Below are 24,549 nucleotides of genomic sequence, written 5' to 3'. Positions count from 1 at the left end.
AGTCTTGAGACTCTGTTTTTTTTGGCTGCAATATGTCGGCCAGGTTAGAAAGACTTACAATGAGAAAGATCATAATGAGACGAAATGGTTGAAAATGCACTCTCAGAATACGAGTTGATTCTCTAATCTACAGAAGACTATCAAAAAGTCGTCTTCTATGCACTTAAGATGGGAGTACAGTTTCATAACAGACGACTGTGCCATTTTGCGATCCCCAAGTAAACAGTCAGAAGTACTTTAACATAGAATCACCTTAATGCGCACACAATTTTAACTATGCTGGTTCAAACATCTTTCAAATTGTTTGCAAAATAGATAACAAGCAACTTAGTGATAATCTTATGGAAATTACGTATTTTAGATAAATTTTTTATCACATAACTTTAATGTCTGCAAAAACAAGGAAATATGTATTTTATCACTCGATTTGTAGACAAATACACAAAGCGATGTTGTTTGAATCCATCAAGATTCAAAGACATGGAGATTTTTGAAATAAGATATTTTTTTTAACAAATAAACAGAGATGACTGATAAGATATTGATGTCTCGATGTGCACAGATCAACAATAAGCGCGCACCATTCCAGAGAATTCCTGTGTCTGCCGATACGACTAGTACACATACAACAGTACATTGTAACCCAACCACCGACTCTGTTGATCGAGCATTTACAAAAAACAAGTGTTAAATCCCCATAGTAAACAAACTGCTTTAATTGCTATTGTGTATTGATTATCTTTGTTTATGATTGTCTTAATGAGATGGGCATGTACTGTTATGCTTTAAAGAATGGTCACACTTTAAGGTTAATTGTGGGGGCTCGGTATTGTAAGCGATCATAAACAGTGCATGAACTTTGTGCTTTGAAGTACTGATTAATTTTTTTATTCAAAATTAATTGAAACCAGAGTAGGATAAGCAATTTTTGCAAAACGTCTCAAATTACATTACCGCAAATAGGATTTTATTTTCATAAATAAACACCATCGTAATAATGCTATAAGTTATCTCATTACTTTAATATGATTTGTACTTCAATAAAGTATTTCCGCTATTTATGAAAATTAATTTATTTCATATCTCAAATGACAACACGGCTGTACATACAAATACAAAATTTCTACATTTTATGTTTTTATGTTCAGCAAATCTAGTACCATCAGTTATAACTGAATTAATTTCATTGGCCGATACTGTTCTGGTTGCTCTACTTTCTACACAGGTACTATTTTCACCGAACCATCTCCTCTGTAGTAGGTACTATCAAAGTCACATTCCAGGCGTATAATGGTGTAATTAGCATAAAATATTCAACCAATGATGAATGATTATTAGCCAATTCTTCCTGATTATCTATTCAATGAAAGAATGGTTGGGTTTCTGATAGCATTTTATAATGTATAACGATGTTTACTATTCGTGACAGTGATGGGTTTTTTTCATTACTTTCGTGAGTTTTATTATAATATTGTTCTCGCCGAAACTATCGGTGAGTAGAAGTATATAACTTGTCCATATTCATATATTTTTCATACAGGAACTGTCAAAATAAAACTGTTTGAAATTGAGAACAGGAAACACTCTCTTTGGAGATACACAATTTGCCGAGATATATGTAAGCCTCCTTCGATAGTTGACCACATGTGGAATAAATAGCAACAGTAAAGAAACCAGACAAAGAATATGAAATACAATACATCAAATAATAAGATGACGTATCATGTTACATGTAGGTCCTATGGTTTTACATTAAGATCATAAGAGCACGATTTTTCTTGAAAATGACATGCAGTTTGATAAATTATTTAAAATACAAAATTTATAAGTCATCTGTGTCTCAGAATTTATTACCAACATGAAATGACCTTTCATTGTTCCCACAACTGGCCTCCAGAAATGCTAAAACCCTTCAAAATGTTTAAGTACCATCGAGTTCACCATTTAAGTCATTTCTAGTGGTGTCATGAGACAATTTAAGCTATCAAAGGGGAAACTTCTTTTCAACGTTTTATGGACTAAAAAATCTGTTCCTTTCAATACAGAATAATTATGCGTGCTGTGTCTTTAATGTGAATACAGCAAACACACAGCAAATACAGCAGAGAAAATAATGCACACGTTCATCAAATTGAAAAACCATAATAAATCATTTTTAAAAAAAAAGGTGAACCACGGAAGCTGTCTGTTCTAGTTATAATTCATTCACCGTTGTCCATGACAAATTGTTTTAAAGTTACATTGGCAATTTCATGTTTTTGTTAAATACTAAGTAAATGTATATAATTATCGTCGATAGATTTTGCAGATAGACAAAATCTGTTTGCAAAAGGTAAATTTTATCTACCTTTCAAAGTTTCTGTAAAGATTGAACAGGTTAGGTCCTTTATTTCCTTAGAGAAACATCAACTTCTAAATAGAATTGAATTTCAGCTCAGCAATTAAAGCTACAAAGTGACGCCATGACAGGAAAGAAGTTCTCTTATTAAACGAAAATCTCAATGGGTCTTCTTCTTATCCGCTTTTGTAGTTGCGCAAATCCCTTGTAATTCAATACCACAAATACGAAGGCAAATAATCTTACTAAGATAAATTATAAATCAAACATGAAATCATTTTTTGGGGATTTTATTACTTTTAACAAACCAATAAAAAAAATAACAATTGTATAAAAAAAATCGACAGAATCGATTTCATCTTCTGACTAACAAATACTGTACATCATACAATAGTCAATGGAATGGTACATGTACGTTGTTTTCACGAACGAAACGTTCAGTCCATGTTAACATCTCGGTAAGTTCACCTTAATGTACGCATTCTCTCGGCAAGCTGTGTTACATAAGCGGTGCATGTACAGCTTTTCGTGCCATTAGAGCGGCTGCCTTCACTAGGAGATAGATTAAACTGTGATATATGAGACAGGGGCACTTCAGTTTCACCTTCTGCATTAGCGACACTACGCGGACGGCTCATCAACTACTAATTACAACGCTCACTATTTCCTCCTTCGGATGCAGAAGAGTTCTGCGGCGATTTTTTGCGTCACCAGACGGCGCCAGCAATAAGATCGTCAATCTCCGGTGTTGTAAGCACTGTCTAAAGACTCCTGAGAATATTTCCACAATTTGATGTTCTTCATTAGAATCCCGTGGTATTTTTTCTCGTCAAGGCCATCGTGTTCCTCTGGCAGAGGCCTCATGAAGTAAAGAGACGTTTTCCTGACAGAGCGGCGGTTAGAGACAGCCAATGGTGGGGAGGTGGTGAACGATTCACTGTCACTATCATTATAGTCAGACCCAGCTAGATCTTCGTAGCTACTGTCAATCTCTGAAAAATAGCAAAAATTTCCAGTTTTATTTATTTGTTAAAAAGAGATCTTGATAAGTCAGTTGATTAAAAAGAGTGCATTGATTCTTATGCTTCAATATGACACAGAAAAGAAGCTCACCTTCCATGCTAGAGTTTAAGGAGCTGCTGTGGGTCTGCACAGGTTCGCTGTTGTGTCTTGTGAGTACTTTTCTGGTGGTGCAGGCACTGTCTGAGCATCGTCTGTTTTGGTACGTGTCTGGGTGAGCTTTGTTGATGACGCTGAAGCTGGCGCTTCTGTGGACAGGAAACGCTGGTCGTCTGCTACTGGACATGGAGCTGATGGTTGTGTTAATAGCAATCAACTGCTTCATCAACTGGACATCTTGACTCCGCATATCCATCTGCAAAAAAGTCAAAAGTGTTCAATGAAAACTATTGCATGAAAGCGTTTTGTAAAAAGACATCCGCATAAATTGCAAAACAAATAAAAACACGACAGGTAAACGAATAATCAAGGTCGTACCAAGTCAGCTTTCAATGAAGCCAGAGCCAGACTGATCCTTTCTTCTGAGGAAGCCATATCCATTAAATGAAAAACGGAGCACAACAGAATATCTTAAAAATAGTTCCAGTGGTAATTGTGACAAATATGAAAACTCTTATAAGTGTCAGACCTCGCTACCTTCTGCCTTTATAGATCTAAGCGCCTGTGTTGACACAGCGTTTGGCGAATGAAATGTCTGTGACGAAGTTTCCACGCCTCCCGTCCTATCTGATATAACAGTTAATAAGTTGTCTTGTGATATATACGGAAGATTAAAGATAAGACGGAAATGTATCAGATCGTCACCGCGCAATGGAAATTAGTTCATGACAACTATACGCTAACTGAAATGATAATTAATCTAGCTATAACAATTGCGAACGGGATATGTATTCAAGCAGTGTATTTCAAAGATACGTCTTATTTGATATTATCGTTCGATATTGTTTTAATTTGATTATCAAAATTTAATAAATTAATAATTTTTTGAAAATATTTTTTTTTACATATATAAAATCATAATTACAAAATCAAAAATGTATTTAAAACAAAGGAACAAGAAACAATAGTCTTGGAATTGCCAGCTAATTCTAATCAAATACAAATGTAAACTGTAGTCTAAGAAAGCGAGAATCAGTTTGGCCGTTTTAAATGATAAACTACATTTATTAACATTAAATATTTCACTGTAAAGAATTATTTGCTTTCTATCTTGCTTACTTACTTTTTGTCCACAGCTACTTACTTACTTACTTACTTACTAATTATGCCTTGATTTAACTATCACATTCATAGATCATTGTATTCTAAAAAAAAATATTATTTTATTGTACATTAATTTTCAAATTAACGATTTTCTTGTTAGAAATTAGAAAATGATTGAAAAAAGTGATATACAAATGTGAATGTTCATTTAGATTCCAATTTCGTAATTTATTAAAAGATGATTATGCCTTTCAGTAACATGACATTGTGTTTCACCGTGACAAAGCTAAAATGTTCTCTCAAAGGCAGCAAGCACACCCAGTGATATATCAGTGGCCACTGAATGCTCCAATACTCTTCATACAACTCACTTACTTCCTAGTCCATGGTAATACACTCGTCGTGCACTGTAATAAAATGCGTTATCATTGTTAAAATCCTAATTAGGTTGATTGATCACTAATTAAGTCAGTTAAGATACTGCGGGCTTTAGTTCAACAGCACAGTTTTAACAGTGTCTTCACAGTTATCGCGCTTGAAATGTCTCACAGACAATGACCGATAAATGAAATATCATGTTCAAATATTTTATGGCCTTAAAAGAATAAAGAGAGGATTTATTTATTCATTTCATAGTTCAATAACTGATTGATGGCAAATACTGTCAGAATAAAAATAAATTTAAGAAAAGTCAAACCTATAGTTATTGTTTGCGTACAACCGACATTGAGATATTTCGCTCCAGAATACTAATCGAAAGCTGTTCATCATTAAATGATCTTAACTTTATTCAAACCTATATTTCATTAAAGACTTACATAAGTTTCAGCATAGGCGAAAGTTTAAATGCAAAGATTGAACTTGATATTCAACGAATTCGAATTCAAACTTAACAGAATATGTTGACATTTTCAAAATGACCAATGTTACCACTGTCCAACTTATGTACCTCCTCTGAATAAAAGCCAAAATACAATGTAAAATTTTTGTGGAAACCGTAACTTAAAAACAAACTAGTAATTAATATTTCAACGAATCGAATTATCATTCTCTTTAAATAGAGGGGCTGTCTTCTAAAGCACATTTATTTAGAAGAATAAATCTAAAATCACTACGAGTTTCAGAATCATTGTAAATATCGAATACGGCGTTGTAGCATTATTTTTATGCTTCAGACATTATAGATTATTTATCACTATCTATAAAAAAAAACACCCCCAAAAATATGTATATAAAAAACCCCGCATGTGATATCTTGCATTTTGTCCTTTAAAATCGTCTAACAGACAAAATAAAAATGCTATTTCTTTTAAAATTACACCATTAGATTTGTTGGTTCAAAACAGAAAAGAGGGCAGTGACGAACAACGAGATAGTAGTTCAAAGATTTTTAGATTTGAGACAAAACTCTTTTATTGTGTTATTTACAAGGTTTTTTATGGCGACGTTACTATAAATAGAAGAGTGCATAATAATTAATTTATTTTAATAAATGTGAATGAAGCATACCCCTTGACAATTAATGCGGCGTTTACAACAATTTAATTGATTTCATGTATGACAAAGGAAATGCCCACACATTACGGTCAAAATTATACATATTTGTCAGTAAAAATCATTAATTGGTGTAGCATTTACTGAATGAATGAAAGAATATGATACTTTGTTAAATGGCCCAAAGGAAGTCATAATTTCTAGAATTAAAAGAAAGTGGTATGATGACGAAATTAATTGATGTGCATTGCTTATTATGAAAAGTACAGAGAAAAGAGGTTAAAGAATATGGCCCATTGTGATTCATCATATACAAACCAGGTCTCTGTGATGTGTCTTCATCTCGACAATCATTGCTGATACATTTGTAATAAAGTATTGTATGGATTCTCTCCATCGTGTACATACGAAAAAAAACCCCGGATACGGACAGGTGAAAGCGGAATAAAATTAGATAAAGACATGATGGCGAATGAGCAAACCGAAAAAAGCCTTTCTTTCATAATACTGAGTAGTATGCAAGAAGTATTACCAAGTGTCTTACATTTTCTTATAGAGTTTATTACATACAATGTTTATATCTACTGTATCAGGTTTAAATATCAAGTTATGACTTGAAAAAAGATTGGAGAGAGAGAGAGAGAGAGAGAGAGAGAGAGGCCTAGGTATCATTATGAATAAGTCCTTGAGAAGGACACATCTACACCAAGAATGTAAATGTTGGTGTGTAAATACATGAATTTTCACCAAGTGTATCCATCGATGAAATTAAGTAATCTTGTGAACTATGAAATAATCCATTCCACCAATAAAAACTCAACAAGAAATTTGAAAAATTTTTATTTTTAAAAATCCAATTTCATCATTATTATAAACATATTCATGGAAAATGAATTTTCATAATCAGACAATAGATATCGCCAAAAGGTAAAAATAAGCAAGAAATATAAAGAATTTTAGAGGAGAAAATAACTAGAGAAAATTTTAAAAGTGTATACGTACATGTTAACATTGTACATAAAGGCTGATATCAAAATCTTACGCCCCCTTCCGTATCAAAACAGTTTTGTATAGTTATTTTTTTTTAATTAAACATTAGATTAAACCACCCCCGTTCCCTTACCGCCCAACCCTTACTTCAGAAATATGAAAGTAAAATTGTATTTTACTATATTCGAAGAAAATCGTAATTACGAAATAGGCCTCGAACGAGAAAATCATGTTAAGATTGTAGACATAATTTGAATAATTCTTTTTAAAAATTATAAACCTTTCATTTATAGAACCAAATAAATACAACCATGTATTTTAAATAAAAAGATAATATTTTCCATCAAAAGTTTAGTTTTAAAGATGTTGCATGAACTTTTTAAAATTTAACTGTAGCCTTTTCTTTGCCTAAAAAAAAATGATTTTTGTTTTAATTTCCAAAAAGGCTTTAAGAGATTGTTAAAAATACTTTAAATATTCACAAGTCAAAATTTGTTTTTAAAGACAGATTACGCAAAAAAGAGCCGAACGGGTATACGTCAGAAAACAGTTGAACAGCTATCGAAAATATTTTTCTTTTAGTTTGTTTCTTTTTTTAACCATAGAAATTTAAAACCCACTATATTGTATAACCAACCCAGTTTCCTACCCCTCCTTCCCCACCCCTTCCCAGAACAAAATTGCACAATAAATAAATATTGCATCGATCCGTCACTGGCAGACTTCGTTGTATATTACACGTATCTTACGTTACAACTAGCAAAGAAAAAAGACTTTACTATGGTAGAAATAGACATGAAACAAACAAAAATACTTTGACGGACACACAAACACATGTAAAGTACTCTTCACAACTGAGAATTAACTGCTGTGAACCAGCGCTGGCCTTCTGTCATTCGCCTTCATTACGAAACCCAACTTTCATCAATGAAAGGCAATGAGAGAAAACTCAGACACAAGAAACGAATATATGACAGACACGAGTCCGATGAAGACGATTCTCTTAATCCGGCGTGAATTCCTCCAAACTGACTTGTCGAGAAAAGGTGTTCTTTTGCATCTGTTTGAGTAGAAAAACACAACCTTCGTCGGTTGAGGTAATTGTTGATCGGGCAGAAGGATCTGTTTATTCGGACAAGACCTCGGATTCCGATCCCGAGCTTGATTCGTCGGACTGGGAGTATTTCCACAGTTTGATGTTGGTCAGGAGTGTGATCTCGTCCTTCCTGCTGAACGTCTGGTCTTCGTCCTCGATTTCCGCCAGGGTGGGTTTGCGGGAAATTTTACGTGTCATCCTTCTTGCACGAGACTTGTCGCTCTTCTTTTTGGACAGTCTCTGGATGGAGTCATTGATGCTCAATAACTGCTTCATCAGACTGATATCTTGTGTTCTGATTTCCCTCTGAAAAAAGAAAATTATTTGAAAAATATTTCTACTTTAATCTTCTGAAGAATTCTTGCATCAAAACGCAAGCAACGTCTTTCAGCTATATAATTCGAAAATTGCAAAATTTTGAAACTTCCTTACCAACTCAGTCTGCAGTGTGGCAAATGCAGCGTTAACTCTGTCAGTAGCGGAGATAAATTCCATTGTCAATGTTAATGTTAGAGGAACAGAATTCCTTGTCGTTTGACTCTTTTGGTTGTATCGCGGGTTCTAGAGATTGTTTCTACGATCCCACAACTTTATAGATGTTAGTGGGCAAACCCTTAATCTGATAAGATGTCCCTACCACTTAAAAGTCCAATACACAATGTACAGCCCAGTCTCTTAAGTAACGAACAATGGACTTAAAATTCTTTTTTCACCGTATGGTTATTCTTTCTAGGCGCTTAAAGTACGCGTTGAAAGGCTCTTTTTTGTTGTTATCTCATAAAGCGCAGCTTTACTGTTTTTGGACAAAACACTGTTTACAAGTTGTTGACAAGAGGGTCTGACTGACATGTAACAGTTTTGAAGGCAAAATACTGATTCTGAAAAGATTAGATGCAGCTGATCGAATACAATCATCTCCAATCAGTGATTGTCTGATAATCTTTGGTCTACGAAACGGCAACATATATACATTATTCCTTACGACCTTCTGTCTGCAACCTTCTTTAAACGTTGCAAGTTTTTGATGTTGCATTTTGTATTTATGATTGTAATTTTCAATCTGATTACATTCCGATATTTTGTGAATGGAGGCCATCAAGCTTGTTTCTTGGTGTTTTCAGTATATGGACCACAAATCTACATAATAGAGCATACATAATATAATTATACAAGTAGTGCTCATGTACGATGAAATTTAAGTTTATAAATTAGAAATGTTACACGTACATGTAGTTCAGTAACGGTCATTTCAGTTTATGAAATAATGATCGATTGAAGAAGATTTACACCATAGTTCAATATCGATTATTTCAGTTCAAGAAACAATGATTGATTCGAACTATAATTATATAACCTTTAGGAAATTAACAAAATTTTGGTTATCCATCATAACTTAATTTTTTTCTCGAATACGATTTCTTTGATATAGTTTAATTAAAAATGTTTAAAAAGAAAGAAAAAATCTGGAAATCAATTTCATGTTAAAATGTATCCATTATCAGGTATTGACATATAAGAATGATAATCTCAAATCATGAAATGGGAAAAAAAAAACTATGTCCTTGATACGACGCCCTTGATTCGACGTGATATATTAAAAATCTCCATTATAGATCAATTTAAAGATATTTCAAAATGCACAAAGAAATCATACTCCATTACATACATTCATTCTTTAATTGATATGATGATCAGATATATTGAAATTTATGTACATTCTCTTATGATAGAAATCATATATATCAACATTGACGTACAAGTCAATGAATATAATTATAAGTTCAACCAGTACACCATTCAAACATACAGAACTTTATATCTCATCGACTTACTTTCTCACATGTCCTCACATTCGTTTCTTATGCTTCACCAAGATCAACATGTACACATACAATGTAGACTTATTGTGTCCATAATCTTCTCAGACTGTCCCTTGTGTACATATGTGCATGAATTCATGGTTTCCACGATATCTACCGATTCTTTTTTGAATTACTATAATTTTAAGAGGAATATTTTTTTCATTGATCAACAAATAAAAAATGAATTTGCAATTTTATTTACTCCAACATAACAAAAGTTAATGTTTAGTTTACATACTAGAGGATTTATGTTTTTGAATTCTTGCTTGAGTATGGAGCAAATTGATATTGCATGAGTTTATTAAACTTTTGGTTTTTGAGCTGAACTTGTAAAAATACACAAATTTTATTTTCATAATATAAATGATCTGATTTAGTTTTAATTAATTGTAAATTTGATTTACTTGAACTACTGATTCCTGACGTGTCATTTGCTATTTATCTAGACCTATAGTTTGTAACTTTTGTCTATGTATTTCAGAGTATTTTGGATGATATATAATACTCACGAGTTGCCCGATCGAATTTAGCAATATCATACTGACTCGCGTAATTGGCTGGTATATAATGCGTGATCTGTACTGGAATCACCATGCCAAGGCTCGGACTTGATATTGATAAGGGTTTATTGTGACAGATATTCATTGTTCAGAAAACCGACCAAATCATGCAGGTAAGACGGTTCACTAGACCCTTTAAAATCACATATATGAGCAACAGAAATTAAACCCACAGACCCCTTTTACATAGTAACCTTTGCATACTGGTTGGCGCATCAAAATTTGGCGTGAACGCCTTTTGGTGGTTTCCCTTTTTATGGTTAAACTCAAGGTCAAAAGGAAAAAAAAAGAAATACTCCTTTTATTTATTATACCAAACATTTAATCAATTCAAAGTTGTTTTAAAATACTAATATATTCAGGTGTGGGTATCCAAAATAGGAACAAAACAATAGTAAGTTGAAAACAAACGGATTTATTATATATGTCAAATGACAAAGTAATTAATCAAAATGCTTATAAACCATATTTTTAATTTTCACAAAAAAAAACAACGGCCGACAAAATCATTTTTGGACAGTGAAAAATCGATTATTAGAAAATGTCATACATGTATCATACATACAAATACCTTGTTCATACAATATGTACTTTGAGAAAAAAAAAAACCTTTCAGACACCAGAACAGATGGTAGAGGGAAATTACATGTATATTCAATATTAATGGAACAAACTGACAATAATTAAAATTTTAAAAATAATAAGTAACCTTCTTCGTAAATATAGATATAAGTATGTAAGAAGTTTGATTTCAATGACTGTTACTTTGTTTTAGTTCTCTGTTTACCTGTTTTTCCTCGTGGTATTTACCGGAAGTGTGTTTGGAGGTGACTTCTGCATGGACCACGCCCCCTCGGGTGCCGTTGATGGATGCAGTGTTCCCCTTCTCCATTTTGACTACGAGGCCCAATTCACGCCTTCCTGTAATAAACACGATGTCTGTTACGATTGTGTAAGTTCCTAGAATTTTGCTAAACTATTACACTTTTGAAAACTGTGATGCAATTGTTAACAGTTGACTTCTTTCAGAAACACCCTAAACAAATTCATTTTTTGTCATCTGATTACATGTATACTTGAAAAGTGTTTGAAACAAAGACAAACTTTCACTTCTTTGCAATAACAAGTATGCTGCTATCGTTTTAAAAATATCTTAATTATGCTATATTTGACAGGGTCATCGTTTCGGTTACGACAGATCGACTTGTGACAAGATGTTTCTGAATCACATGTTAGCCACTTGTACCGGTAAGAAACGACTGGTCAACTGCCAGCATTCAGCAGAGATCTTCTGGTCCGCTGTACGGGTCGGGGCCTACTTCCACTACCACGAGACAGCACCAGCCTACTGTTCAGAACCCTGGATCAGCCAATGTCTTGCATGAAAAATTACATGTATTCAAAACTCTTTTTTCGTTTATATCTTACTTACATATACATTTTCATAATAAATTTCGGTTGGTTTCTTTTTTTTTTTTATCAAAAAGTAAAAATGGTCTGTAAGAAACATAAACTTGAACCTCAACATATTCAATAAATATAAAAATAACTGAAACTATAATATTGTATTCTACATCAGTAAAATACAAATATTAATATTTGTTTCACGTACATTTGTAGAAGAAAGAATTATTTCTAAAAAATAAAAATAATATATATAAAGATGTGTTATAAACCTTTCAATCCTTTTAATTTATTATTTGTTTACGTTAACGCCACAATGTATGTTACTGCTTTTAGAAAGTTGGTGATAATAGTAACAAATAATCATAAACCAATTTTCCACACAACTTACTGGCCGTCTGATTAAATGTAAAATATGAGGACATTTACAATTAATATCTGAATACATTTTAGGAAAATTCAACATAGGATTTGGACCTAAAAGACATCATATTAAATTTCGTTCGATACTGTAGCCAGAAAATTAGTTGTACATAATATTATACTCTAATTGATAAAAGCGAGGTAATATGTCCACACCTTTAACCATATATGACATATTTAAACACTTCTAGGATTGTGTTTGCAGGTTATCTATCAATGTTAATAAATTAGTGTAACCTGTCAGCAAAAACCTGCTTAGCCCTTTGTATAACACATTTAAGTCGTTATAATTAATAATCGTTTACGTTTTCTTCATCCACACCCTTAACCGCAACCATAAAACATGCAAGGCTGTCAACTTATGACATTTACAGCCCAAAATTCAATTCATCGATACACAGAAACCTCGTGTCGATGTGCTAATTATTAATTTCGTGAAGCACAAATCATTAAAATATAGAACAAATGAAAAATGCCTTAAGTAATGCATGGCTAAACATTTAATGTTGTATCTTGCAGATCAGATTTTTAAAAAAAAAATAGAACTATTAATATGTTGTGTTGTTAAAAACATTTGCTATTTAAAATAAAATTATTTTGTTCCACGAATAATTTCGGAAACAATTGCATTAATATCTTGTAAGTAGGATATGTTTATTTAAACTGTAAATGCATGTTCTATGATACCGAACTTTATGGACTCTCTTCCTCCACAAGAATAAGAACAGATATACATTTACCTGTAAAATCAAAGTACTGAAGAACTGACGGGAGTTGATTTTGTCCATGCTTATTTATTTTAAAATCAATGATATGTTATTCTGCATGACAAGTACATGTAGTTTCTAATTTGAATTACGCACATTTTTATAATTTGAATTTTTGGACTTTTTCGACAAGAATATCGAGAAACCTCCATATAAATCATGCTAAATAATATTTAAATATAAAATTAATTCAATCAAACTATGTATCAGTAATAGAAATATTTCTCGAAAATTGTATGGATCCAAGCAAAATTGAACTCCGTAAATCTCCGACAAGGATTTACACAGACAGCCGAGCGTCGAGTTGAACGAGACTATATTGAACTCTGGTGTAGGCATAGATATGACTACAAAAAATATTTAAATTGTTCGTACCATTTAAAATCTGACTATTTTCAAGGTATTTATAAATAAGTTTACTTGAAAAACAATGCTTTAGCATACATTACATCGAATTTATCAATTATTTTAAAGAACTAAGTCTTGTCAGCAGCAATGATTTGTGCTGAGGTCCAAACACTGTTTCACTTTCGGTTTGTCTGAGTAACTGCATAGGAGAGTTGATTAAAATCGACTCCCCAAAAAAATGAGATTAAGTCGGAAATCTTTAGAATACTTTAGAGGAAATCAATTATAAGATTGGGTGTTGTTTCATACACGTGTCAAACATATCACCTTCTCTGTGTTAAACGTTTACCTAAAAAGTGAAAAACGAACATTTGCCTATAAAGATCAAACAAGGGCTGATTGATTCCATAAAATGTCAATCAGGAATTACAGAAATGTACAGAATCGGGGGTTTTATAGATTTTTTTTATAAGCCTTCTTTAAAGTCGTAAAACTTTAGTTAACATTGACAGTTTTGAATGATAGTATGATTGAACAATCTAATGATATAATCCTTGACCTTAACTAAATATAAGATATGACGCACGAGGGTTATATGAGTTGCATTATTCAATTAACTAAAGACATAGAAAAATGAAAGTTGTACATCAAAGGGTTTAACAAATTTGCACAAAAAATATGTGTTTGTATCAAAAATTGTATAAGGTGAACTTGGTAAAATGGAGGCATACTATAAATAATTAATTCTAAAATGTACCGCAAAGTTGAAAAACATTAAGTTGAAACCAATATAAAGAAATAAAACTTGTGAGGAAGATTACTTCTCAGTATACTTTATATTTGTATCTACTTGAAAATTCTGTATTTTTTTACAGAGAAAAAAGAAAACTGCTCTATTGATCATTATAATTCGTGCATTTTATATTACATGTATAAAAATTCAATATTCATATACCAGCCATACTGTTTTTAAAATATAATATGTAGATCACATCGTCAAATGAATAAAAGTGAAGCAATTAAGACAAACATTTATCAATATTGTGTTCATATTATAAAGACTGTTATAGCAGTCCACGTTCTACTATTTGTTGAATACGTGAAGCAATTCAAACCATATTTCTTTCCTCAACAAACAACAACTGGAGTATGTCTTTTTTTATTACTTGAATAAAGTATGCAATATGCCCATGCATAAGTTTTTTCATTTAAAGAAAGAGTCAAATGACAAAACGTCTGGATGTAACACGATGAAGTTATTTGATATTAAAGCTGGCATAGCTCCACTTCCGTTTTAAAACTTCACACAAATACAGAATGTTAGGATAAATAAGTGTTTGAAACAATTAGAAAATTTAAAATGATTTCTAATTGTTAAGGTTTATTTTAGTTATTACTTTTTTCATAACATGAGCTACCAGATCACTCTTTTGGATGCCAAATTCCTTTTCGGTCCATATCCAAATTAAAAATAGAAAGTTCACTTTTAAATTTGCTGCTTGTCTGCAAATTGTGAACCACTGCTTAGCAAGAGCGAACATTGCATCTCAAATAAAAATTAGACACTTAAAATTGAAAGAAAAATTCATGCAAATTCATGCAAAATTTATTGACTCTCAATCAATCAAGTTTCTATCTAAACAATGCCACTTAGTTCCGTTTGTTTATTGTACAGCGTCTATTGTTATTTTTATCCCAACGCCCTTGGTGTGGCACTTAACCACATAAAGTTAGTGTAGTAATATCTCATTGGAAGGTTACGTTTACCTTTGTTAAGGTTTATGAATCAAATATCAAGGTATCAATCATGTCGCAATAATAATTCGAGTGATCTGATTGGTGAAAGTCAACAAGCATGAAACTTATTCCAAGACAAGAAGTATAAAACAGTCTGGAACAAAAATAACTCTAGAATGTAATTCTTCCCGAGAAGAAATCTTGACCTTGCAGATTATTTACCTGATATACATGTACCTTACAGATTAATCTTCAGTTTTATTTTTTAATGTAGTAAAGCGCTTTAACTTTTGTTCTTAAAACAGTAGTTTTCATATTTAAAGTGTTTGTGCCAAACTCTACCTTCAAACACAAGATTAACAACTTTTATTATTGTTAAGGAAAAGAAATGTTTCGTAAAAATATATTGTTAAAAAAAAATCAAAATGTTTAAAGACCTCATTAATTAATCATTTAAAAGTTCTTTGGTTCTTTTTATATTTGAATGGAAGCCAGTTGGACAATGTTTTTTTCAGCACATCTTTCAATGATACACGATTCAAGTAAAGTTAACTTTTCTGTGTTATAAAATGGGGTTGAAGTATAAATTCAGAAACATCGGTATGGTATTTAAAATCGAAACTGAAAACTGCATAAAAGGTTTTCGAAAAAATCGAAAATTGTCAGTTTTTCTTAAATGTAAGAAGTAATGGTACATACACACAGGACATCTTTGCACATTTTATCACTATGAGCTATCATTACATTTGTTGAACGTTATATCGGCATTTGTAAGGTGGATAGTGAACAATATGTTCTATGTTTATCAATCAATTTTTTTTTGTAAAATGGATGTGTATTTGTCTATATCAATCAAATCTCAAGGATAGTAGTTATACCATAAATTCACTGTAACATTTTTTATCTGATTGAAAAATGTCAATTAACATTAAGCACATTCTACGGTCATACTTAAAATTAATGCTCTAACAGATGTTTGAATATCGTTTTTATCTAGTATGTTCAAATAATGTTCTGGGCATTAATTTTGTTTCTTTTAAACAATGTTTCGCTTGGTCCATGAATACCACATAAACAAACCCCCCACAACTGGGACTTCCTCCTATAAGACTCTGAAAGTATTAGAAGGACAAGTATGAAGAAAAAAACCCACAAACCAAAACAATCATAAAATTACATACAATTATATAAATAGTGTCTGTTTGGGAGGGTAACAGTTGAAATTGACGCCCCGAGGAAACCATTGTCAACCGACGCGAAGCGGAGGTTGACAATGGTTTTCGAGGGGTGTCGATTTCAACTGTTATCCTCCGAAACAGGCACTATTTATTTTATTATACTGAATGTCTTAAAGCTATACACGCTATAATTTGCGTCAATTTTGAATGACAGTGAAAACGCATGTGTTTGTCTACTTATAAAAGTTATCCTTAATCTGTAAATTACAAGGGTGAATTCCATCTCGTTACAAAGATATAGATTTTTAATTGTTTATTTTCCTGCCAGGAAAATATACCTTTTCATGAATATTGATGAAGGAAGAGCAAACCGACCTCATTGCGCATGTCCGCGGAGAACTAGGTGGTCGTTATTGTTTGCCTAATTAAATATCCAACTTGATTTTTAATATGCTTAACAGTTGTTAATTTGAAATACATACATGTATAATGAGTAAAATACGCTTGCCATTCACGATACCCTTACTTCTGCATTAACACTCATAGGATCTATAAATAGCAAATTGGGGAAAAAAACAGGTCTACGTCATTTTTTAAAGGAAGTATTCATATCTACTCACAGGCTTGTATTTTTTTTCTTTTGTTTGTACTCGTATATCGGACAAATTTATGCTTTACTGAAAATATCCTTTCCTTTGTGAAACTATCACAATTATGAAGATGTTGACCCTTCACCAGTTTTGGTATGATAGGCTAAATTTAGCTGTCGATATCACGTGATAGATTGATATTCACGAGGAGGCATTACTTTCCTGGCAGGAAAATAAATATTTTTTATTGTTTAATATTTGATATATTTGTTATGTGATCGAATTGAGCATTATAATTAACAGAATAAAGGTAACTTTTATTAGTAATCAAACACATACATTTTCCCCTTTATTCAAAATTGACGCAAATTATAGCGTGTATAGCTTTAATTTTAGAGATTTTTTTTACTGCTTTTATATAAAAATATATAATTTATTATATATTACTCGCATATAATTTACGCGCATGTAACATTTCGTTGTGTTACTCGTTGCTAAGTGTCTTGATAACGCTGAGGGTAATAGAACGGATTATCAACTGGATTTAAACCAATCAGATTTCAGTATTTAACATGAAAGTATAATAAACCGAATTGGTATCCAGTTCTAATATAAACATCCGACTTAATGAGTATATGCTATCTTGTAAAAAAAAAAGAGAATTGCATCGATAAAATCGACTGAATGAAAATAACAACATCTAGATTTATATAATCGATAAAAAAGGTTCGAACACTGAACTTCGAAATTATCATTAAAAGTTGTATTATCGACCATTGGTCCCTAGTTGACAGCCATAACACTTGTTAATTAATCAAGAGAGATAACTTCTGAAATGCCACAACAACCAGTTAACGTTACCTTGAGTAACTTTCAGTTGAAACTATTTGATCAACACATTGCCTAATTAAAGGAAGCCTTTATAAGAGAGAATCTCACTACCGTATTTATTAATTTCAATTTTGGGAGGAAAGAAAAAATACACCTCAGATTCCTCCGTTGAAATTTACATGTATTTATTAAGACACCCAGAATAAAGCTCGTTTCAAAACAAAAATAATCGGGTCTTATACTTAAGTATGCCTCACCTATTTGGAACTTCTTCACAATTAATAATATTTGACATACTACATGGTTTCCAATGCAGAGCGATACTGTTTGATGCTTGCAAGTAATAACTCTAAAAACAACCCAAACCTATATATCCTGGATCAAAAGTGACTTTTGGAGCAATCCTAAGTAGCAATGAGACACTGCAAAACAAACCGCAGGTTGTCTCTCAGCCATACCGTTCTGCTGACCAGGTTACTACAAATTCTAATTCCTAAAGTTAAATGACCTTAAATTCATTAATTGACTAAATATCAAAGCAATACCAATGATGAGATAAAAACTTTCGCAATGCATTTATATGTCGTATTCCCGAAAAGTGTGACAACCGAAGGACAATATGATGATGTATTAAACAAGAAATAATTAAGTAATTAGAAATAATTATATATTATTGTAAATAAGTTTGCTTTCAGATTACGTTCAATCAAATTTTATCTAAAAACGGTTTATGCCATTTCAGCTATTGCAAATGAGAAATGAATCTGTTTTGTTATCCTAATGTTAGAAACATCGGTATTCGGAATCATAATCATAATTTTAGTTTAAATTGATAATATAGGGATATGGGTTCAAAATCATTATTAGCTAAAAAATACAGAGAACCCCACATAAATGTGTTTCCCACGGTCTGTCTTGATATTGCTGTCTTAAAGGGTTTAATTTAATTGTCTGGATAAGCACCAAAACGGGGCGAAAAATGAGAACAGCTAAGATCTAGCAAAAGAAACCGTCCTTGATAACTCTAATAATACGACTTGAAATTACGCAACAAGGTTGCGACGTTGACTTCTATGAATTTAAGCGTGCAACAAGGTTTTGCAGAAATTGATATGAAGAATGGAAAATTGGGCAGACTCACTACTAAGTATTTAATGAATGTTAAATTGAACTAATACATTATTTGAATGCTGCCACCATACAGCATGGCCGAACACACCATCGCCAATTGATAGTAATTGTTGTTTTTTTTCCCTACGAGGTCTTTTTTTTATAAACATAAAAAACTTGCAACTTCGGTATTAATTAAGAGCGCATGACACAATTTCTATGATGCATTGGCAAACAAATAAACCTTATTGAAGACAGAATACATGGATTCCAGAAAATGTTTTTAAAAAAATTGCAAAGAAAATTTTGAGCTCTTTACCCTAAATACAACCAATCTCTTGCTTTAACGAGTTTTTGAGGGAATATTGTAGATGCATAGTTGCCTAATGAAAACCTATTGCATTAAAATCATTTATGGACAATAAATTAAAAGCGATGCATACCCCTACTTAGATCAAATAAATTCTGAATCAGTCAATTGGTCATACAGTATAATCCGAAATAGGTTATCTTGCTCTTTGCCTTCACCGTATCAGAGTACATGTTGGGTCAACGTCTCCTAAACGTGTAAGCTGTAATCGTGATCTATTAGACGACATAGATTAGCGACTCCTCCATAATTATCGGATTAAACCTCATTTGTTCACCCTAAAACGGCCGGGTTTTCTTTTTCTCTACCGGAATTAAAGTGCAAGTCTGTACATTTTCATTATTTGTGTGTAGATCGCTATCCTGCAATACCAACTCCCGCCAGCCCGATACCTATACCACAACACACTTAATTAAGGGTGGGAAAGTCACATATATCCGTATTTCTTCTCATCAATTACAAACCATTAACTTTAATTACCGGCTTACGTTAAAACCTGTGCAGGTAGTTTAATCTGAAAGTGTATTTTACACCTGTCAATCAAAGAGAATACAGGTGCTATAACAAAGCCAGCGCTTCTACTGGTGGTCCATAACGCCGAACGTTATACTACAGGTGAAATCTAAATACACAGTTCGTATTCACGTGCAAATGGATGATCCTCTATCTATATTGGTGCATGGACATTGTTGATTACATTTTATACTTTGATAAACATGGATTCGCCCTCTGATCGAATTTCTCTGTTGTTGGATTCCTTAAAATCAGATTTGGTAAGATATATGCCCATGTACTTTACTCGTTTGTTATGATACGAGAGATTGGTACAGTAACTTTCATTATCAAGCTTACTATTTATTACAAATAATACTGATGAATAATTTTTATTAGAGACTGATTTTACTCATAGCATATCAAAAGAGAATTTTTTTTTAAATTTTCAAAGCAGAAAAAAACAATGTATTTTCTGTATCACTACAATGCTTGCCGATAGATAACACGAATTTATCATTCGGACTTGCCACTCAATTCTAAACATTGATTACATACAGTACTGAACATAACTGCCTGATAAAATATGTCGAATCAATACATGTATTTGCTGAGTATCAATTTCTGAAAAAAAAATATTTTGAATTAGATCTTTTGATTGTAGAGATAAAAGAACAGCATGAAAAATGTCTGTACCAAGTCTTATCATAAAATGTCGTGAGACAATCATGTAATATTTATCAGACTATATTTAAAAAGTTGCGATAATATTAGAAAAAAAATAGGCATATTGGCTGCCGTTCAATCCTTTTCAAAGTATTTATACAGATACTTGAATAAAAAAACTTCTTAAATTGAGTAAAGTTGTGTTGAATAATTAATTTTAAAAGTAACAATATATAGATATAAATAATGTACGTTAAAAACATTTCTGAAGTTAATGTCTTCGAATTCGCAATTTTTGCCTAGCATTACCTGTCTATTTTACTATTTTTTAACGTTTTCCAAGGTGTTTAGAGTTCTGAATTGATCTTTGGGTCGAGTTATGTATTTAATCGATCATCAATGGAAATTTCCTTGGGTAAATATATTCTGTGTGAATGACCTTCGGAACAAAACGTTTCTTTATTGAAACATCACAAACATGAATCAATTTCTTTCATCTTGAGAATAATTCAAATTTAATTTCTCACATAAAGCCCGACTGCAGCGCTTATAAAACCGGTACACAGTGTGTTAAATATGACGAAGAAAAGTTTGCTTATATGCCTACACGCTGTGTTATTTAACAAACATTAAAACAAACAATCTAATAATATTCTACGCACGAAAACTTCATATTGTTTGATTTCATTTCACACAAACCCAACGTGACAAGAGTTTTAAACTGAATGAAATTGTCAATTTAGTTACGCGCTGTTTAGATTATGAAAGATAAACAAATCAAAACACAACGTAAATGCGTCGGATTGGCCTATTACAATCTATAACTCGTGAAGCGCTATATAGGTTAAAAAAAATAAATCAAAAACATAATGTAAATGCGTCAGATTTGGCCTATTACTATCAAAAAGTCAAACTCCAAAACGTGAAGTTCAAAGTCTTGTTAATCATGCGATTTTCAATTTGCTCCATTAGTCTACCGATGTGATCGGCCTGTTATGTTTGCCAATGTTAAGTTTTATTCCATAGGGGGTAAACATATTAAAAAGAATTTACTTCAAAAATTTTCTCTTGCAATTATCTACATTCCAGTCTAATTTGTCTGGACCGTTTTAAAAAATATTTTTTCCATACGATGACACCACGTATTACCCCACGCTAGAAAAGCAAGACTCATGCAATTGCCTTGAACAAACTCATGGAATTAAATGTCTGTCTTTGTCGTGTTTCCGTATAATTATATCCAGATTGTGCATTTTACCGTGAGTCTATTTATTGCTAATTGAGATAGGTTCCACAATAATCCTTGACGTTTAAAGTTAAATATGTCTTTTGCAATCCATTGTCATCACCTTGGCCAGTGACTTAAAGAAATAGAACTTCACTTTAATAAGCAGTTGTTTGCTAGAATATTAAAGAAGGAATGAGTGAGCAGAGCAAAATCAGACAATCTTTTTTGATATACCTAGTCCGATGAAGTAACAAAAGCAATGAAAAAAAAAGGAAAACTCGTGTTTTGCAAGCATCAGCCGATGATTACTGACATAAAAAAATCTACGTAAAACAAAATATCGGGTGATACAGAAATACTTTGTTCACCTTAATTTGGGGAGATTTGTGCTGTACAAACATTTCCGTTTCTGGTGCACTGGGAGATCACCGCCAGAAGCATTGAGGGTGTATATAATATACATCTGTCAACAATACACAATAACATCTGCTGCAAAGCGGCCATTTAAGACAAATTCACGAAACACCTCCTTCCTTTTTTACTTCACAACCCTTGCATGCCCTTGCTGTTTTCCCCATTGTTTTAATTCACTCTAGAAACGGATGCTCGCTTTTTATTAGTGACGAAGTTTGAAAGAAAGGCTCTTTCTGAAATTAGAATCATTTATTCTAAATAGGGCTGTCATTAATTATGGCTGTCATTAATAGGATTGTCATTAATTGTCATGATTATTAATTATTGTGTAAACTGCACGTACATGTATGATGCAATATAAAACTAATTTCAGTGTAAAAATACACGTGCATATTTTACATTGTAGAAAGCAATGAGAACACAAGATGTTAAACTAATGAAACAATTGATCGGAATTAACGAATCTATCCGGAATCTGACAAAGTCCCGACAACAGCGGCCCAGTACGGGGGCCAGAGTCGTGTCCACATCGGACTTCGCTGCCATGGCGACTCCCCTGGTCAGACAGCAGAGCGCCCCGTCCTATAACAAGCTCCACCGGAACGACAGCATGGGGTCCATTGGGTCCTCAGAAGGTAGAAATCAGTGACGTCATGACACGTCGTATACATTCTCAAACAAAGAAATCTTTTAATATTTTCCAGGGATTCAGTTACTTAGCCAACGAAATGTTGTTTTTCATTGTCTACTTTCGCTACTTTTACATCATGTTTATATGTATGATTGTTGAATTATTTCGATAAGTAACAGCTACTGCCTGTCAAGAGAATGTTGATGATAAGAGCCAATTTTTTTGTGATATTAAAAAGTATCATAATTTTCTATCCATTCAAAATGTGTCGATAAAATCTGATTAGGTACAATGAATTGATATGATTCTTGTTATTTTGAAATAGAATTCGGAAGTTCTGTGGAAGACATCAACGAAGAGACAATTGAGGAACTTGAGGACTACATAAATTGTTCATCCTCATCTCTCACACCGATACCTTCAATCCCAAAGTCCCACTCTCTCGCAGTGATGACGCCACTTCCGGACGAAGAGGAAGAAGCAGACGACAGTAAATATGAAGGGATTTTGATGACGAACATTAAACTCTGGAAATTTTCAAAACTGAAATCTAGTTTGAAGACGTGATTGTTGTGTGTTTGCTTCGTTATTTTTGTCAAACAAAGGTCTGTAATATACTATGTGTGCCATGTACATAAATTAAAGGAAAATCTGTCTATTACGCCAACAATCAAGTTGATTCATTAAGGACACATTACAGATCTTTACTGTATTAGTACTGAAATTTACCTGTCTTGTTTACCGGAAGTGATCGACATGTTGCCAACCGTTCCCTGACATGACATGTAAATTTATGCAAAATTTATGCAAAACTCATTGACAGAATTACAGACTGTCATGCACACGCTGGTAATTACAAATGTAAATACAAACGGTTGAAGTCAGTATAAAGGACTTAAAGCCAAGGAAAATGGACAAATATGACTGTTTTAACAGAACATTAACACCAAGTACTGCAACATTGAAATAAAGGGCAACCAGGAAGACAGGTGTACTGCGAATGAGTGAATTTAAAATGCGCCAACATTTGACCCAATGGTTCCATTCTACTATTCATCAAATTCATTTTTCATGTGATGATTTTTTTTATTAATTTTGTTTTAATTATTAGTATTGTTATATGAAAACTGTGATGTTATGCAATGACTCTTTTAATATTGACATTGAAATCAAGCATTAAAATTTTGTAAAATTGTGTTTTGAATTTTTAAATATTTGTTCATTAAATTATTCTCTCAGATCTGTTTTAAAACTATCTATTCCATTATATTCTTCACTGTTGGTTATTATCAAATTAAAGAATGAACCAACTTATGAATATATAATTTGATAAGGGACAAATATTAAATCCATGGCTATGCTCTTTAAAAAATGTTTTAGGTAAATGCGGGCTTTCAAATTTATGGTGTGATCATGAATCGTACCATTATAACTCCAGTTGGATTAAGACAACTATTAACCAAAGGTTAAGAGATCAATTTTTACAAAAATGGCATAACGATATTCAGGAATCGACTAAGGGTGTTATATATAGAATTTATAAAACAAATTTTGAATGTGAAGGCTACTTACTTTTGTTACCCAGTAAATTAAGAAAAAATTAGTTAAGTTTAGAACTACAAATCATCATCATCCGGTTGAAATAGGAAGGTGGGGTATTGTTGAAAGAAGTAAACGTTATTGTAATTTGTGTAATTATAACAAAATTGGTGATGAATTTCATGTTATATTAGAATGCAAGGCATTAAGTAAATTACGAAGTCAGTTTTTAAATACATATTACTGTTCTTCTCCTAA

General features: G+C 32.3%; 4 protein-coding genes across 4 annotated transcripts; 2 read left to right on the top strand and 2 right to left on the bottom strand.

The window, feature by feature from the left end:
• Nucleotides 1-2,612: 2,612 nt before the first annotated feature.
• Nucleotides 2,613-4,010, bottom strand: LOC128186259 (uncharacterized). Its single transcript, XM_052856055.1, has 3 exons — nt 3,836-4,010; nt 3,452-3,713; nt 2,613-3,330 (listed from the first exon to the last, which is right to left on the bottom strand). The coding sequence occupies exons 1-3, from the start codon at nt 3,896-3,898 to the stop codon at nt 3,074-3,076; spliced, it is 582 nt and encodes a 193-aa protein (XP_052712015.1). The 5' UTR covers nt 3,899-4,010; the 3' UTR covers nt 2,613-3,073.
• Nucleotides 4,011-6,875: 2,865 nt separating this feature from the next.
• On the bottom strand, nt 6,876-8,733 carry LOC128186260 (uncharacterized). Its single transcript, XM_052856056.1, has 2 exons — nt 8,574-8,733; nt 6,876-8,447 (listed from the first exon to the last, which is right to left on the bottom strand). Exons 1-2 carry the CDS (start codon nt 8,634-8,636, stop codon nt 8,172-8,174), a joined length of 339 nt encoding a protein of 112 aa, XP_052712016.1. The 5' UTR covers nt 8,637-8,733; the 3' UTR covers nt 6,876-8,171.
• Nucleotides 8,734-10,534: 1,801 nt separating this feature from the next.
• On the top strand, nt 10,535-12,029 carry LOC128185857 (conodipine-P3-like). Its single transcript, XM_052855529.1, has 3 exons — nt 10,535-10,676; nt 11,339-11,515; nt 11,739-12,029. The coding sequence occupies exons 1-3, from the start codon at nt 10,671-10,673 to the stop codon at nt 11,946-11,948; spliced, it is 393 nt and encodes a 130-aa protein (XP_052711489.1). The 5' UTR covers nt 10,535-10,670; the 3' UTR covers nt 11,949-12,029.
• A 7,885-nt stretch (nt 12,030-19,914) lies between these two features.
• On the top strand, nt 19,915-23,948 carry LOC128184410 (uncharacterized). The gene is made up of 3 exons (XM_052853864.1): nt 19,915-20,094; nt 22,528-22,756; nt 23,078-23,948. Exons 1-3 carry the CDS (start codon nt 20,038-20,040, stop codon nt 23,317-23,319), a joined length of 528 nt encoding a protein of 175 aa, XP_052709824.1. The 5' UTR covers nt 19,915-20,037; the 3' UTR covers nt 23,320-23,948.
• Nucleotides 23,949-24,549: the final 601 nt, after the last annotated feature.

Source organism: Crassostrea angulata, chromosome 5 (genome assembly GCF_025612915.1).
Source record: "Crassostrea angulata isolate pt1a10 chromosome 5, ASM2561291v2, whole genome shotgun sequence".
Classification (NCBI taxonomy): Eukaryota; Metazoa; Mollusca; class Bivalvia; order Ostreida; family Ostreidae; genus Magallana; species Magallana angulata.
Note: the sequence above shows the minus strand (reverse complement) of the source record. Positions and strands in the feature narration are given on the sequence as shown.